This window comes from Haemaphysalis longicornis, unplaced genomic scaffold (genome assembly GCF_048455015.1).
Source record: "Haemaphysalis longicornis isolate Haplotype H1 unplaced genomic scaffold, Haemaphysalis longicornis Haplotype H1 scaffold_2, whole genome shotgun sequence".
NCBI lineage: Eukaryota > Metazoa > Arthropoda > Arachnida > Ixodida > Ixodidae > Haemaphysalis > Haemaphysalis longicornis.
In genome coordinates this window covers 118,250,066-118,263,274 of record NW_027526295.1, presented here as the reverse complement: position 1 = coordinate 118,263,274, position 13,209 = coordinate 118,250,066, and the positions used below count along the sequence as shown (strand labels likewise).

Sequence of the window (13,209 nt, the reverse complement as noted above, 5' to 3'; positions counted from 1 at the left end):
TTTGTCTAATGTGTTATACAAAAGTGTGAATGTGCCGCTTCCCATTCACATTTTTGAACAGCGAAGCTGTCCGCAGTTAAAAAAAATTACACCATCTTCCCGTAGGGGAACCCTGAGTAGTATGCAAAGCAGCCATGAGGTCGACTGAAGTTCCCATTAGTTTTCAGCTCGTCGCTTCCGTTGACGTTCAGCTTCGCGTGCCTTCGTTGTATCAGTAGCTTCTTGACGTGGTTTGAATGGGTGAAGGACAGAAGGCGCGTTCGTAGCACATGCTCCCGTCTCGGTTTGTAGCGCAGTGGGTAGAGCACCACGTACCTCCTGTTGCAGCCAGGGATTCGTGGGATCGAAACCGGGCGCCGCCTAACTACTTCTCTTTATAGTGGACTGCGCTGACGTCAGCCCAAACGCTGACTGGGCTGAAGAGACGCACATGCGCAGTAGAGTGCGGACGGTGGACAACGACAACGAGGGAGGGAGTGACACAGCCCCGAGCATGAGATGCTTTGCATCTAAAATACCAAGAAATTGCTGAGCGCGCTCCCATGAGCACGGGCCTTGCAACGGCCGCCCAGCATCCCCTGTGCACATTTGTCAAGCCAGCATACCAACTTAGGGAGATTGGCCAAGATTGCGGTGACCACCTGGCTGTCGAAAAAAACAAATGCCGAGCGCTCGCGTGTGCGTGCTTTACGGCGACCGCCCAGCGTCCCGGCGCACGTTTGTCAAGCTAAGCATACCTATTTAGGCAGGTTGGCCAAAAAAACTCCAGCGTTCCCCGTAATTGACCTTTTCCACAACAAGAATAGCACTAGTAGCGGCTTCTACAAAAAGCACAACTGGGGGTCCTTTAGACCACGGTGTAAGATATACATTTAGGTGTGGACACAGCAGCCCAAAAATCTGTCAAATAGAGTTGGTGGCGCCGTGGCGCCACGCGTGGACCTTTGATTGAAAGGACATCTGGTGGCAGAACTCTTAATTAAGCTTCGAAGCGACCGAGGCTTCAAGTGACTTGAACAACAACTGTCCGAAGCCAGGTGGTTTGCAGGCACCAGCGGCATGCTCGTAAAACATTGTTTGAGCTCACCATGTGAGCTCGCACAAAGCGATCTTAACGCGTAATTTATTGCATTGTTTAAACAGCTGCGAGATTTCGGGCGTTCTAAGTTCATTAAGACGCGCGCGCAGCTCCTCAGAACATTGGACACCGGCAGTAAGTTTGACAACATCGATTCGTCTCCGCTGCTTCGTGCATGGACTTACCCCAGTTGTGTAACGTCATTTACGACGAAGAATTATCAGCGTACTCACCGCCAGTTTAATCCATTTTGTAAAATGGATTGGATTAAACTGGCGGTGAGTACGCTGATAATTCTGCCTACTTTCCTTGTATGTCAGGGCGTTGTTCCGGAAGCGGACGCTATCTTTTGCCGCTGTTTGCACGGAGTAGCTTGGGGGGCTGTAGCCAACAGTAAAGTCGACGGCACTGCATCGTTTGCGAGCGCACACCTCTTCGACATTCAGTAGTACATCCCCTCAAAGCACCAAAAAGAACCCTTTCACGCAACCGCACTCTCAGAAAAATGCTGACCGCAAGTAGCATCATTTTCTGCTGGAGATGGCTGCAGAGCACGCATTCATTCGTTTAGGATCGCAGGTGACGCTAATTACTGTCACGTTTTCTTGCCATCCGTTGCAGTACGTACTCAATAAAACATTTGCACTCCATTTTTTCTTTTGCACAAGCATAAAAAGCGCAGCATAAAATCTCATTTGTGTGAGTGCTCAACGGCTACTGCGGCACACATTCCCTTCGGTTTATACCTTCTTTTGATTGTTATCGACTCAAAACACATGCTTAGAACACGTTGAAACACTGGGGCGAGCGCAAAGGCTTTCGCACGGCTTTCTTCAAATTATCATCTGCACCCCCGGCCGGCAGAACCAGCCAAGCTGCGGCGAGCAGAAATCGAGCTGACGACCGGTTGCGGAAGCTGCTGAGAAGGCCCGACAAGGAGCCGAAGAGACCCGAACACCTCCGAGTGGGCGGCGCTCGGGCAGCTTCTTTTCTCTGCCGCTGGAGGGCGCTGCAATCAATGGTCTCAGCGGCGCCAGTTTGGTGACTTTATCAAAACGAAGAGCACACGTTCGTTTTGCAAGCTGTGTCCTCACCTAATAATATATCTTACACCGTGCTTTAGACCATGGTTGTTTGGTGGTACACTGGTGCTGTAAGGGCAATCACGGAGAACGCCCTTTGTGACACCCTGCGAGACTCTGGTGGCACGCATATTGCGATTTAGCTTTTTTTATTTCGAGTTTTGCAATTTAACTTCATGCGCAAAGTTCGCATTTTGGGTGCGTTGCTGACAAGCAAACGTTTCGCAACGCCAGTGACATGCCGTCTGATGACTTAGCAATTTCGCAGCGTCTACCAAATATCAGCCGCAATCTGGCTGGAGTTGGAACCTAGTTGCCAACCGTACACGTCATCAGTGGCGACTTGGATAACACCGAGCCCCCAAAAGTAATGGCGGCGCCTCCAAGTGCATGCGTGGATAAAGCACTTAGAAAAGGCCCATTGTGGCAACACTTGCATGGAACGAGACAGACTCCAGCGTTCGCCGTAATCGTGGCAAAACTTGCTCGGAATGAGAAAGACACGTCATAGCGCACGCCCCTCCAAGGTGATGTCCAATGATTACCGCTTCCAAAAAAATGAAAGAAGCTCCCTTATAGCAACAACGATGAAGTAAAGGTCGTTGCAGTAGCGAAGAAGAAGCAAATGGGCTGCAATCGTGGACTTAAAAGTTCGTGTTGGTCATGAAGGTTGCGCACAGCTTCGCTACCTTCAAGTCTTGTGCTTTAGTGTGAGCTTCCTTCATTTTTTTGCTAATGAGAGGCATTATCATGAATCTGCGTGTCGTTTTGGTTGGGAGGGGACAGCACGTCTGCTGTGACAGTCTGGGTCCTCCTCCTCAGCCGCTTTCATGAGGAAGGGAGGGGATTGCTTTACCTCTACCAACATTCCCCATTTCAGTGACGGGCTCTGAGATGGTGCCCTGAGCAAAGAATGTTGCACCTTGTGTCCCCAAAGCCCCCACTCGATGCCTCCAGCATTGTTGCCATGAGTGAGGCAAAGGTAATCCGTTACAGAAGTCCCTTAGCAGACAGACATAATACAATTTACATTACGGCTGATAGAACCCTGTATCGTACAACCATAGCAACACATGTATCTGGACGTGGAGGACAGCTGTAGAATGCCAATTTTTTACAACTCCCCTGTAAACTGTCAAGTGGATTAAACTATATATATGGCTAACAAATTGTCTTTGCATTCGATATGGCGTAATTTCTTTAGGTACATTCGTAGCACAAGTTACAGCCACCTTGGTGATTTTTTTTTCCGTGAGCGCTAGCTGTTTACAGCTGAGGTGGTTATCAGCTGTGCTCATTAAGCGTCCAAGAAAAGACATCGTCACTGCCAACTGGAAGCGACGGCACGGCAGCCAGCAGCTGGAATCGGGAGGAGTGACAACTGGAGTGTGGAGAGGAGGAAACGTGTTGTAGGCTTGCCAAGCGTGGTACTGCTCCAATGGAGAAGGAAGAAAGGATAACGCAATCTCGGCAAGCACTGCGTTTATGCAGTTAGGCTTGTTCTGTCCCCTTCAGTGCTCACACAGTTCTTTGCAGGCACGGTTGGCAGCCGTGAGCGGAGGGGGCACCATCGTACCAAAGTGCCTCTCCCACAGAACTATTGCCAGCAACAACACTATCACGTAACTACAGAAAGTGGCCCAAATGTAACCACTCTTGGTAGATTTACCACTTTCTCATAAATATAATCGAATGGTTTAATTAATTCCAGTTATAAAAAGGTATAACCAGTAAATGGTGTCTAATTGCAAGAACTTGCAAATACTTTTCAAGTCTCCACCGTGGCGAGCTCTTTGTGCAAAACGATGGCACCACATGGCCAAGTGCTGGTCCTGCCACGACACTTGCAAAATATACATTTTGAAACACAGAAACTCGCCTCATGCTTTCACGGCCATTTCTTATTAATAAGTGTAGATGGGCAGTCGGGCTTTTTTCCACAAGCTTTTAATGCTCAAATCATTTGGCAGAGTTGAGTAGAGACAACTCACTTGCTTTTGATGTGCATTAAACTTCCTTAACAAGCTCTCAAGTCTTCCATTGTTATGAATGTAGGGTTTAAAAACAGTGCCTTGTGTGTGCTTGAGGAACTTAACGTCTCGCAGCATCCAAGACACAGAAACTATGTATATATTGTAGAAATGACTGCAACGCCGAGTAATAAAGACCGCTTGAGCTTAGATGTGGCATTTACCGTTGCAACCCAAGTGTGAAAAATATTGTTACAATGTAGGTACCATGATTAAAAATACACTTACCCTATTCGAATATAAGGCGAGGTTTTTTTCTAAAATCCCTGTGTCAAAGTCATACCCTGCCTAATATATACAGGGTCAGGGTGTTCCACCTAACTTTAGCCAGAGTTTAAAAATATGTCGATGCACTCTAAGGCAATGCAACCAAATGCATGTTGCTCACTTTTGTATGTAGTTTCTTAGGCTATTTTTTTGTATTTACCGAATTAGATAATTAGTCAATTTTAATTAGCCAACTTTCGAACCAACGAAGCTAGGAAAAAAATCCCAATTAGAAAGTTGCAGAGCGGTTTTCAAGATGTCCGAATAAACAGTTTCTGTCTTTCTATCCATTAGTGTATTAGTGTTTTCCAGCTTACTGAAAATGCCCGCGAAATACAAAAAAACATCACGTGACGTGCCGTAGAGCACTGCACGGGCCTGATTTTAAGGCCCGAGCCCGCTTTGTGAAGCCCGAGCCCGACCCGGGCCCGGGCATTCATAAGTGAGCCTAGCCCGGGCCCGGCCGAGGCCCAGGCCCGTCGTCTCAAGCTCAGGCCCGGCCCGGGCCCGTCGTCTCAATCCCAGGCCCGGCCCGGGCCCGTCGTCTCAATCCCACGCCCAGCCCGGGCACGGTCTTTTTTTTTTTTAGCCTAGGGAGGGCCCGCATGTGTGTGACCAGGCCTGGTCTTAGACGATGAAGAAAATTTGTTTATTATATTTGGTCGGGTGTCTTCGTAGTGGGAAGTCAGTAGTCTGTACAAGCACGCCCTGAATTGCAACGCAAAAACTAAGGGTTTAAAAGTACACGTAGTTTAGCTCACACCGTCTGCAGTTCACGCCACATGAGCGTAATAATAGCTCGTATTCTTACACGAGAGACACCATCACCTTTGATGACCAGACTCTTGGCAACTTCATGTGGTTGTTTCGGTCACAAGTTGGTATTAATGAAATTTCTTGCTCTCCATTTGAATCCACGAGTATGTGCGTGCGTTGAAATATTTTCCCTGGAGTGGTTGTTAAGCGGTGGCGCTTCTCTAGCACGCGAGTTTGATTTCCAGCCACGGCAGCCGCATTTAGATTGGTTCGACATCTAAAACACACGTAAATAGACATGGGTGCACAGCTCCAGGGTGGCTTAATTAATTCCTTCCTCACTAGGGCATTTCTTGTATCCGTATCTTTGATATGTTATACCCCAAAATATAAAATCTTGATGCAGTACATGAAATGTCATTAAAGTTACAGTATAGTTACTATCAGCCCTAGCAAAACGCGTTTTTAAAACAATGTGTACAACTAACATCAAGAAGCGCGTAAAAGTATACTCAGAATATTCAATTTTATGCTCTTTTGTACACTTCACGTCGGAACTATTAACAGCCGGGCCTATGAATTCAAGCCCGAGCCCGGCCCGGGTCCGTGGCACTGAGCCCGAGCCCAGCCCGGGCCCGCGGCACTGAGCCTGGGCCCCGCCTGGGCCCGGCGATAATCGACTTCAGGCGGCCCTACCCGGCCCGCGGGCCGGGGGTCGGGCCCGGGCTTTCGGGCCGGCCCGGGCCCGTGCAGTGCTCCCAAACGTTCTGCACAAACTGCCACAGGTGCGCTGCTGCTTAAAAAGTGACAGGGCAGATAAGGAACCTGTTGATTCCAACAGGACAAACGATAACCGCTGCATCTGCTTATCGCTATTGACTATCTGTCACGAGAGCAGCACATCGCTGGCCTAAATCGCACAGCCAACGCCTACGTTGCTGCCCTGTCGCCTTTTAGTAAGCGGCAGGATGCTTTGTGCGGAGAACGTTTGGGAGCACTGCAATCAAGCCGCGCGAGCGGACACGTCACGCGGTGTTTTTTTTGTATTTCGCGGGCATCTTCAATAAGCTGAAATACACTACCACCGAATAGACAGAAAGACAGAAACTGTTTATATGAATGTTTTGAAAGCAGCTGCGCAACTTTCTAATTGTGATTTTTTGCCTAGCCTTGTTGGTTTGAAAGTTGGCTAATTAAAAAACTACATACTTAAGTGAGTAACATGCATCTGGTTGCGTCGTCTTAGAGTGCATCGACATATTTTTTAAACTCTGGCTAAAGTTAGGTGAAACACCCTGTACTATATAGGTATATGGCAATTTGTTGGACTCTCCAAACTGTACCCTCGCCTTATAAATACGTAATTTTTCGTGGGTAGAGGAATAAATGCCTCCCCGTTCGCGGGGTCTGGCAACATTGCCACAGGCACAAACAGACAGTGGCATTGACGTGTTCTGCTTTATTTATATTTCGTTTTTACAACAGGAGCGGCTTGATTCCTGTAACAAACTACCCAGGTGTCACGGAACAAAAAGCGAATGCAAGGTGCGTTTGATTGATACAGTGGATGTGCTATTCACACGAGAGAAAGAGAGAGAGTTCGCCTTTCCCCTCCTCCTCCTCCTCAGCTCATGACGATGTAGTTGGCCTTGCAGTGCACCACAAACTCGGTCACTGCGTCCCCTTCCCCTCCTCCCCCAGCCACTCCCCCTTCGGCGCCCGCGGCCCCCCCGGCCGCCCCCGCCCTGAGCCCCCCCGTGATCTCGTCGCTCTCGGCCAGGGGCAGGAAGAGCTGGACGAAGTCGGGCGTGTAGGGCGGGGCGATGACGTCCAGCACCTCGGTGACAAAGTAGCGGATGAGCGAGACGTCCGTGTCCTGGCGCTCCCAGCAGGCGCGCACGTAGCCCACCACGGGCACCACGCAGCCGCGGCTCAGCAGGTGCACCATGCGGTCCAGCAGCATCTTGCGCCGCTCCAGCTGCACCAGCACGTCCAGCTCCTCGTGCGGCGGGGACTCGAACAGCCGCACCAGCAGGTCCAGCACCTGCAAGGGGGGGCATTGCGGTTGCAATGGGTGGCTCACAGGGGCCACTACTACTACTACTATTCAAACAGCACCGTGAATCTACTCTTTCTAGAGGAGGTCCACTACTACTACTATTCAAACAGCATCGTGAATCTACTCGTTCCGGAGCAATGGGCTGTAAAAAATTACGCAGGATGCTTAGAGCTTTCTGTCAAAGTTTGGTGTTGTGCCTGTGACTACTTCACCAGCACCCTCCGAAGATTGTTTCGTTGCTTGCCACTCCCTGTTTGCTCCCTTGGTACCTTCACCTCTCAGGCCACTTGTATTGCACATGTGGGCTCATAATTCTTTGCAATACAAGCTGAATGATGCCTGCCCACTGTGCATTACCTTCTTAATAAGGACACCGCAGAAATGCTGCAATGAAAATTCAGTGCAAAAAGCTCCAGTATTGCTCGAGCTCCCATTGTAACGCCTTTCCACTGTCTAAGTCTGCCTTTACTACAAAACAGGACGACCAAAAAGCTAGGAAACAGGTGGGTAGAGCAGGTGAACATTAGGAGCAGCAGGGTTTGCTTGCCCTCAGCTGGTGACACGAGAACAGCAGAGCAATAAAGCCTATACTGTTATAATACGCACGACAACAAAGTCCGGACTGAGATTCCTAAAAAAAATCTTTTTGCATTCTTATGTTCTGTTACCCACCGCGGTGGCTCAGTGGCTAAAGGCGTTGCGCTGCTGAGCACAAGGTCACGGGTTCAATTCCCGGCCGCGGCGGCCGGTTTTCTGATGGAGGCGAAAAGCAAAAACACCCATGTGTAAGACATTTTGGTGCGCGTTAAAGATACCCAGGTGGTCAAAATTAATCCGGAGCCCTCCAATACGGCGCACCTCATCGCTTGTGTTGCGTCGGCGCGTTAAACCCCACAGTCATCAATCAATCTTATGTTCTGTTCACCAAGAACAGTGAGAGAGAGAGAGAGAGTTGCAGCGCTGACAGGATTTGCGAAGCTGTCATTCAGGCAGCAATCATAGGTGCCGGAGAGAATTTCAAGTGGAGATTTCCGGGAAAATTTTCAGAAAGGCCTTTTCAGAAGAATTTCAAAGGTATATCATAAATAGAATCGCAGGAAGAGATTAAAAAAATTTCAGGAGGAAATTCCAGTGAAAATTTTTAGGAGGTGATTTCAGGAAACTTTTTCAGGACAGGACTTCATGGAAACCTTCAGAAGGTGATTTCAGGGAAAATTTTTGGGAAAAGATTTCACACATTTTTGGGGTTGGGGGGATTTTTGGGAAATTTCTTGGCAAGAGATTTCGGGAAAAGTTTTGGGAAGGTATTTGAAGAAACCTTTCAGGAGGAAATTTCGGGGGAAAATTTTTGGAAGAAGAGGTTTACGAAAAATATTTCGGGAAGGGATTTCGCGTCCCGCCTCTTCGCCCACCTTCTGGTGCAGGGTGGTGTGGCACACGACGACCTCGTCGAGCAGGGCCAGGTGCAGCGGGGTGTGCTCGGTGGACAGGGTGAAGTAGGAGGGGTCCGAGACGGTGTGCTCCACCCAGTGGACTACCCCGAGGGCGACCACGGGGAAGCGCATTGCCTGGAACAGGGCGCCCAGCTCGGGCACCAGTTCCGAGGAGCCCCGGCGCTCCTGGCACAGCGCGGCCACCTTCTCCACGGCCGCCTGGGTGGGCCGCAGCTCCTCCCGGCTCAGGGCGCGGCGCACGCCCTTGCGCCGCGTCTCGTACACGCTGCCCGCATACGCCAGCAGGTACACGTACTTGGGCCGGTGCTCGGGGTTCAGCCGCGCCCCCGGTCGGAACAGGGCGTCCAGCAGGAGGTCCAGGAAGTGCGGCTCCCGCAGGAGGTCCACGGGGGGCGGGTCGGGCGCCTGGTACATCTTGTGCAGCACGGTGACGTCGGCCGGGTTGAGGGCGTCACGGGAGAGCATGGCCGACAGGGCCTGGCAGGCGCGCGGGTAGGCCGACGCCCCGTTCAGGGCCATCGTGATGGGCGTCGGGTCGTGGCCCGAGCGCTGCGCGTGCCGGCTCACCTCCTGGGCCAGTCGGCGCACGTTGGAGCCCCCCCTCGGCTCCTGTTGGAGAGAGAGAGAGCGGGGTCATCTTCGCCACAGAGAGAAGGGGAAGAGGAGGAGGAGGAACGGACCTGAGCCAAGGTGTGCAGGACGGCCTGGCTGTACAGGTAGGTGTGCTCCCCGTGGCAGACCATGCGGGTGAGCTCGGAAAGGTTCTGGTCCATGCGCTCCTCGCCCCCTTCGAGGAAGTTGTCCGTGGCCGCCCGCAGGACGCGCGAGAACACCTCCAGCTGCTGGGAGGCCGTCGAGATGGACGTGATCTCCGCCTGCACCGCAACAAGGGGAGGGACCACTGTTATCGAAAGGAGAGGATGGGGGCACCTGGAGGCTGCCACCTGCACTCTGGGCAACTTTTGTGTAGCAAAATGTGCTGATTGATTGATTAATTCTAGGGTTTAACGTGCTGATGCAGCGCAGGCGATGAGGCGTGCCGTAGTGGAGGGCTCCGGATTAATTTTGACCACCTGGGGATCGTTAACGTGTGCCGAAATCTCAAACACGCGGGCGTTTTTGCATAGCAAAATGTACTGCTGAGCCAGTCGTTAAGGCATGTTGAAATAGTAACAGCACAACAAAGGAAAGGAACAAGAAAGACAACGGGAAAAGCACGATTACTATTTTAGTCAGACCTCTGCAATTTGGATCATCTGCGAAAGACCGCCGTTCAACTTTCTCTGGGAAAGTGATCAAGTGAACTTCCGAGTTAGGAAGTGAGCAAATGAACCACACATTTCTAACGCAGTGGATGCAACTTTTGTTCACTCTATCCAATTTTAATTGTTCATGTATAAGTGAGGGTGTGGGGCAGTTTTGTTTTCGTGAAACCAGGTGACCGGCAAAGAGGGCCTGTGTTGCTCTGACTGCTTCCAGTGAAGGCAAATTCTACAAGCAATGCTGAATAATCCACCCCCACCTCCCCCTCTTGGAATTAACAGCTCATCAGCCACGTGTCAAAATGATCGGCAGATGTACTCACACAAGAGTAGAGAAGCTGCGCCAGAGAGTTTTTTTCTTCAGAGCCCCTTAAAGACTGGGTTCTGCACTATCTCCACTGCTTTTCTACTCTCCAGAAAGAATTTTGTTTCAAACTTTGAGTGCAAATATCTGAAACAGGCAAATTTTTCCAAGGCCATCAAGTCTGACCCAATTTTCATCAACAGCTCTGTTCAATTCAGATCTGGCTCACAACCCCAGCAGTAACTTAGCAGCAATGATCCCTTTGGGCTTACCCAAAGCCACACTTTCATTAGACAATTTTTTCCGCATTACTGCAACTCTCAGTCCAGAATTATCTTTTAGTCTGCCAGGCCATTGCTTTCAGGAACGTATACGTGACTAAACAAGACGGGCAACGTCAAGAACCGGCGCAGACCTGGAATCCGGCGTCGGAGATGAGCTTGATGGTGAAGTTGAGCATGAGGCAGTCGGGGTACTCCTCGGCCAGCTTGTAGACCAGGGAGCGCCAGGTGGGGTGCTCGATCATCTCGGTCAGCCAGGCAGGCGTCTCGCCTTCGTCGTTGAAGATCGAGTCAGCCTTCTTGGGGTCAAAGTGCTTCAGGATCATCTGCTTCAGGTGGTCCTCCACCAGGCCCTGCACCTGGGTTGGCACATAAAGGGATCACCGCAGCATGGAGTTATTTCTGTGAGCAAGCGACAAGTGTAACTCAACAGTTTTAGAGTGAGCTATCGTAAAATACTGAGCAAGCAGCCCCCCTTGAAGCGCAAATAGTTCAGGGAATTCTGGGCAGGCGGCCCTTGTTAGGAACTGCCCCGTAATTCAAAATGGTAGAATGTAAATGTTAATCAACCTTGCCCCTCCTCCTGTCCCCCCCCTTAAAAGAAAAGAATAATGCAGTTCGTTGGAGAGCAACACATTTTAAGTAAAGATGAAGAAGACTGTGAAGCCCCTCTTGGCGCAACCAGTGTTACAAATTCGTACGGTGTTCCCGTCAACCGTGTTGTTGGTCCTGTTATCCAGAGAATCCATTCTTGCCATCGTCTGGTCCATTTTTGAGGTGTTGAACAAGGTGTACTTGCGATGCGTTCGGAGGGCATTCACGGCGGAGCAGAAAGGCTATGGTGCCTCTCAGAAATCTTCCACTGTTTTCTGGCTTCCGTTACGGATGCATGTCATGAACCACCATTGCCACAAATTCACATGCAGCTTCGGCTATGCCAGGTGACAATAACAAAATGGCGAGTGTGTGCGGAATTAATGACTACCCTGTGTTTTTGGATTGGATTTTGCTTTAGACAAGAGTGCAGCCAAAAGTGTTCCTGGGCAGTTTCGGTTTCACTCGTCTGGGCCATCAACGAGTCATTTGGGGAGGGGGTGGGGGGGGCGCTTGTTCGGTAGTGCGCGAAAATTCGAAATACTCAGATTATGAGGGGGGCACTTGCATGCGGGGGGGGGGACTTGATCAGTATTTTACGGTAGTAGTGTGGGTGAGAGTGACCGGCTGTCACCCGCACTACATACTATTCAGTCATGCTTGCTGCATCGCCAAAAAAGATTAACTCCATGTGGTTATTACACCTTACACCATAGGGTAGCAATTTGGCTGGCCACCACAGAACCTTGGCAACCTAGTGTTCCGATCCTAAAACCATGAGCGAGGATGTTGTCGACCGATTAGAGTGCAGTAGAAAAGCGACAAGGCCATCTCTGCAGCGAAAGAACAGAACTACTACTCAATAACGTTATATTTGTGCCGACAGCTTAATACCGAAATGTAAAAAAATTTAAGAAGAACCCAAAGTCCATCATTTTGTGAGGAGAACGCAAAAGAGTCTCTATTGGCTAGGTTCTTCAACGGGTCTCTTGCTGATGTCGAGTATAACCTCCAACCTCGACATCAGACTCACTGCAGCTGCTTGTTCCAGAATCCCTATCCATGCTGCTGCTGCGACACTGCTTCCACAGAAGCTGAAGGTCAACTGCAACTGCGCCTGAGATTTCCGATGTACGCGCTTCTTTATGGACCACGTCGCAGCCAATGGAAATTGAGCGCGCGCCGAGGGTTAGCTTTTTCTTGGGCGTAAGCTGGGAACGCATCTTCCAACCTAAGCAAGTAATGCGTTCGCGTTAGGAAAAAAAAGAAAAAGAAACCACCAGAACGCAGGAAAACAGCGTCTCTGAGATGAGTCAAATGACAAATCGAACGCCATTCAGAAACAATGTAGGCAAAGCTGAACAACCAGCTTTGGGGTACCTCTCGGCAAAGTTAGAATAAAAAAAAGAAACGTTTCCCTCAAAGATTTCGCTTTCACAGGGTACAACGAGACGGGAGCAAGCTCAATCGCGGATGTTGTTTACATCCATCACACAGCGCATGAGCGCTGCCGGCCAGAGCGGCAGCTAAGAACGCGACGCTGTCACACGCAGTACGATGCAGTACGGGGGCCTGCTCACTTCGGTGATCTTCATGCCAGCCATGATGAGCCACTCGGCGAGGAGATTTGCCGTCTGGGCCACTGCCTGGTAGTTCTCCAGCAACAGGTCCACCACTTGCTCCGGGTTGCCCCCGGCCTGGAAGTAGCGCTTGAGTTGGGCAAAAATCCCGGGCTCCATGATGAAGTCCAGGCTGCTGAACTTCTCGATGCATTCCTGCTGGATGCGCTCTACAAGCGCCTCTTGGTCTTCGCCAAGCGGGGAATCGGCGTCGCCTTCTTCCCAGTTTCTCTCTTCGTCCGCCTCCTCCATCTTGTTTGTCAAACAACGCGAACTGGCTTCGTACGGATTGGAGTTTGACTTCCTCTTCGGCTGGTGTCGGATTTTTGTCCGCCCCAACTCAATCATGGACTCAACAAATGCGCAATAAATGATTTTGGTGGGTTGAAATTATTAAAACTATATTTTACACACTGTCTTGAT

At 50.3% G+C, this 13,209-nt stretch overlaps 1 protein-coding gene across 1 annotated transcript; it reads right to left on the bottom strand.

Moving 5' to 3' along the window:
• Positions 1-6,652: 6,652 nt before the first annotated feature.
• Th1 (negative elongation factor complex member TH1) lies at positions 6,653-13,088 on the bottom strand. The gene is made up of 5 exons (XM_077698176.1): positions 12,748-13,088; positions 10,708-10,932; positions 9,407-9,601; positions 8,685-9,335; positions 6,653-7,257 (listed from the first exon to the last, which is right to left on the bottom strand). Exons 1-5 carry the CDS (start codon positions 13,036-13,038, stop codon positions 6,838-6,840), a joined length of 1,782 nt encoding a protein of 593 aa, XP_077554302.1. The 5' UTR covers positions 13,039-13,088; the 3' UTR covers positions 6,653-6,837.
• Between the last annotated feature and the right edge of the window lie 121 nt (positions 13,089-13,209).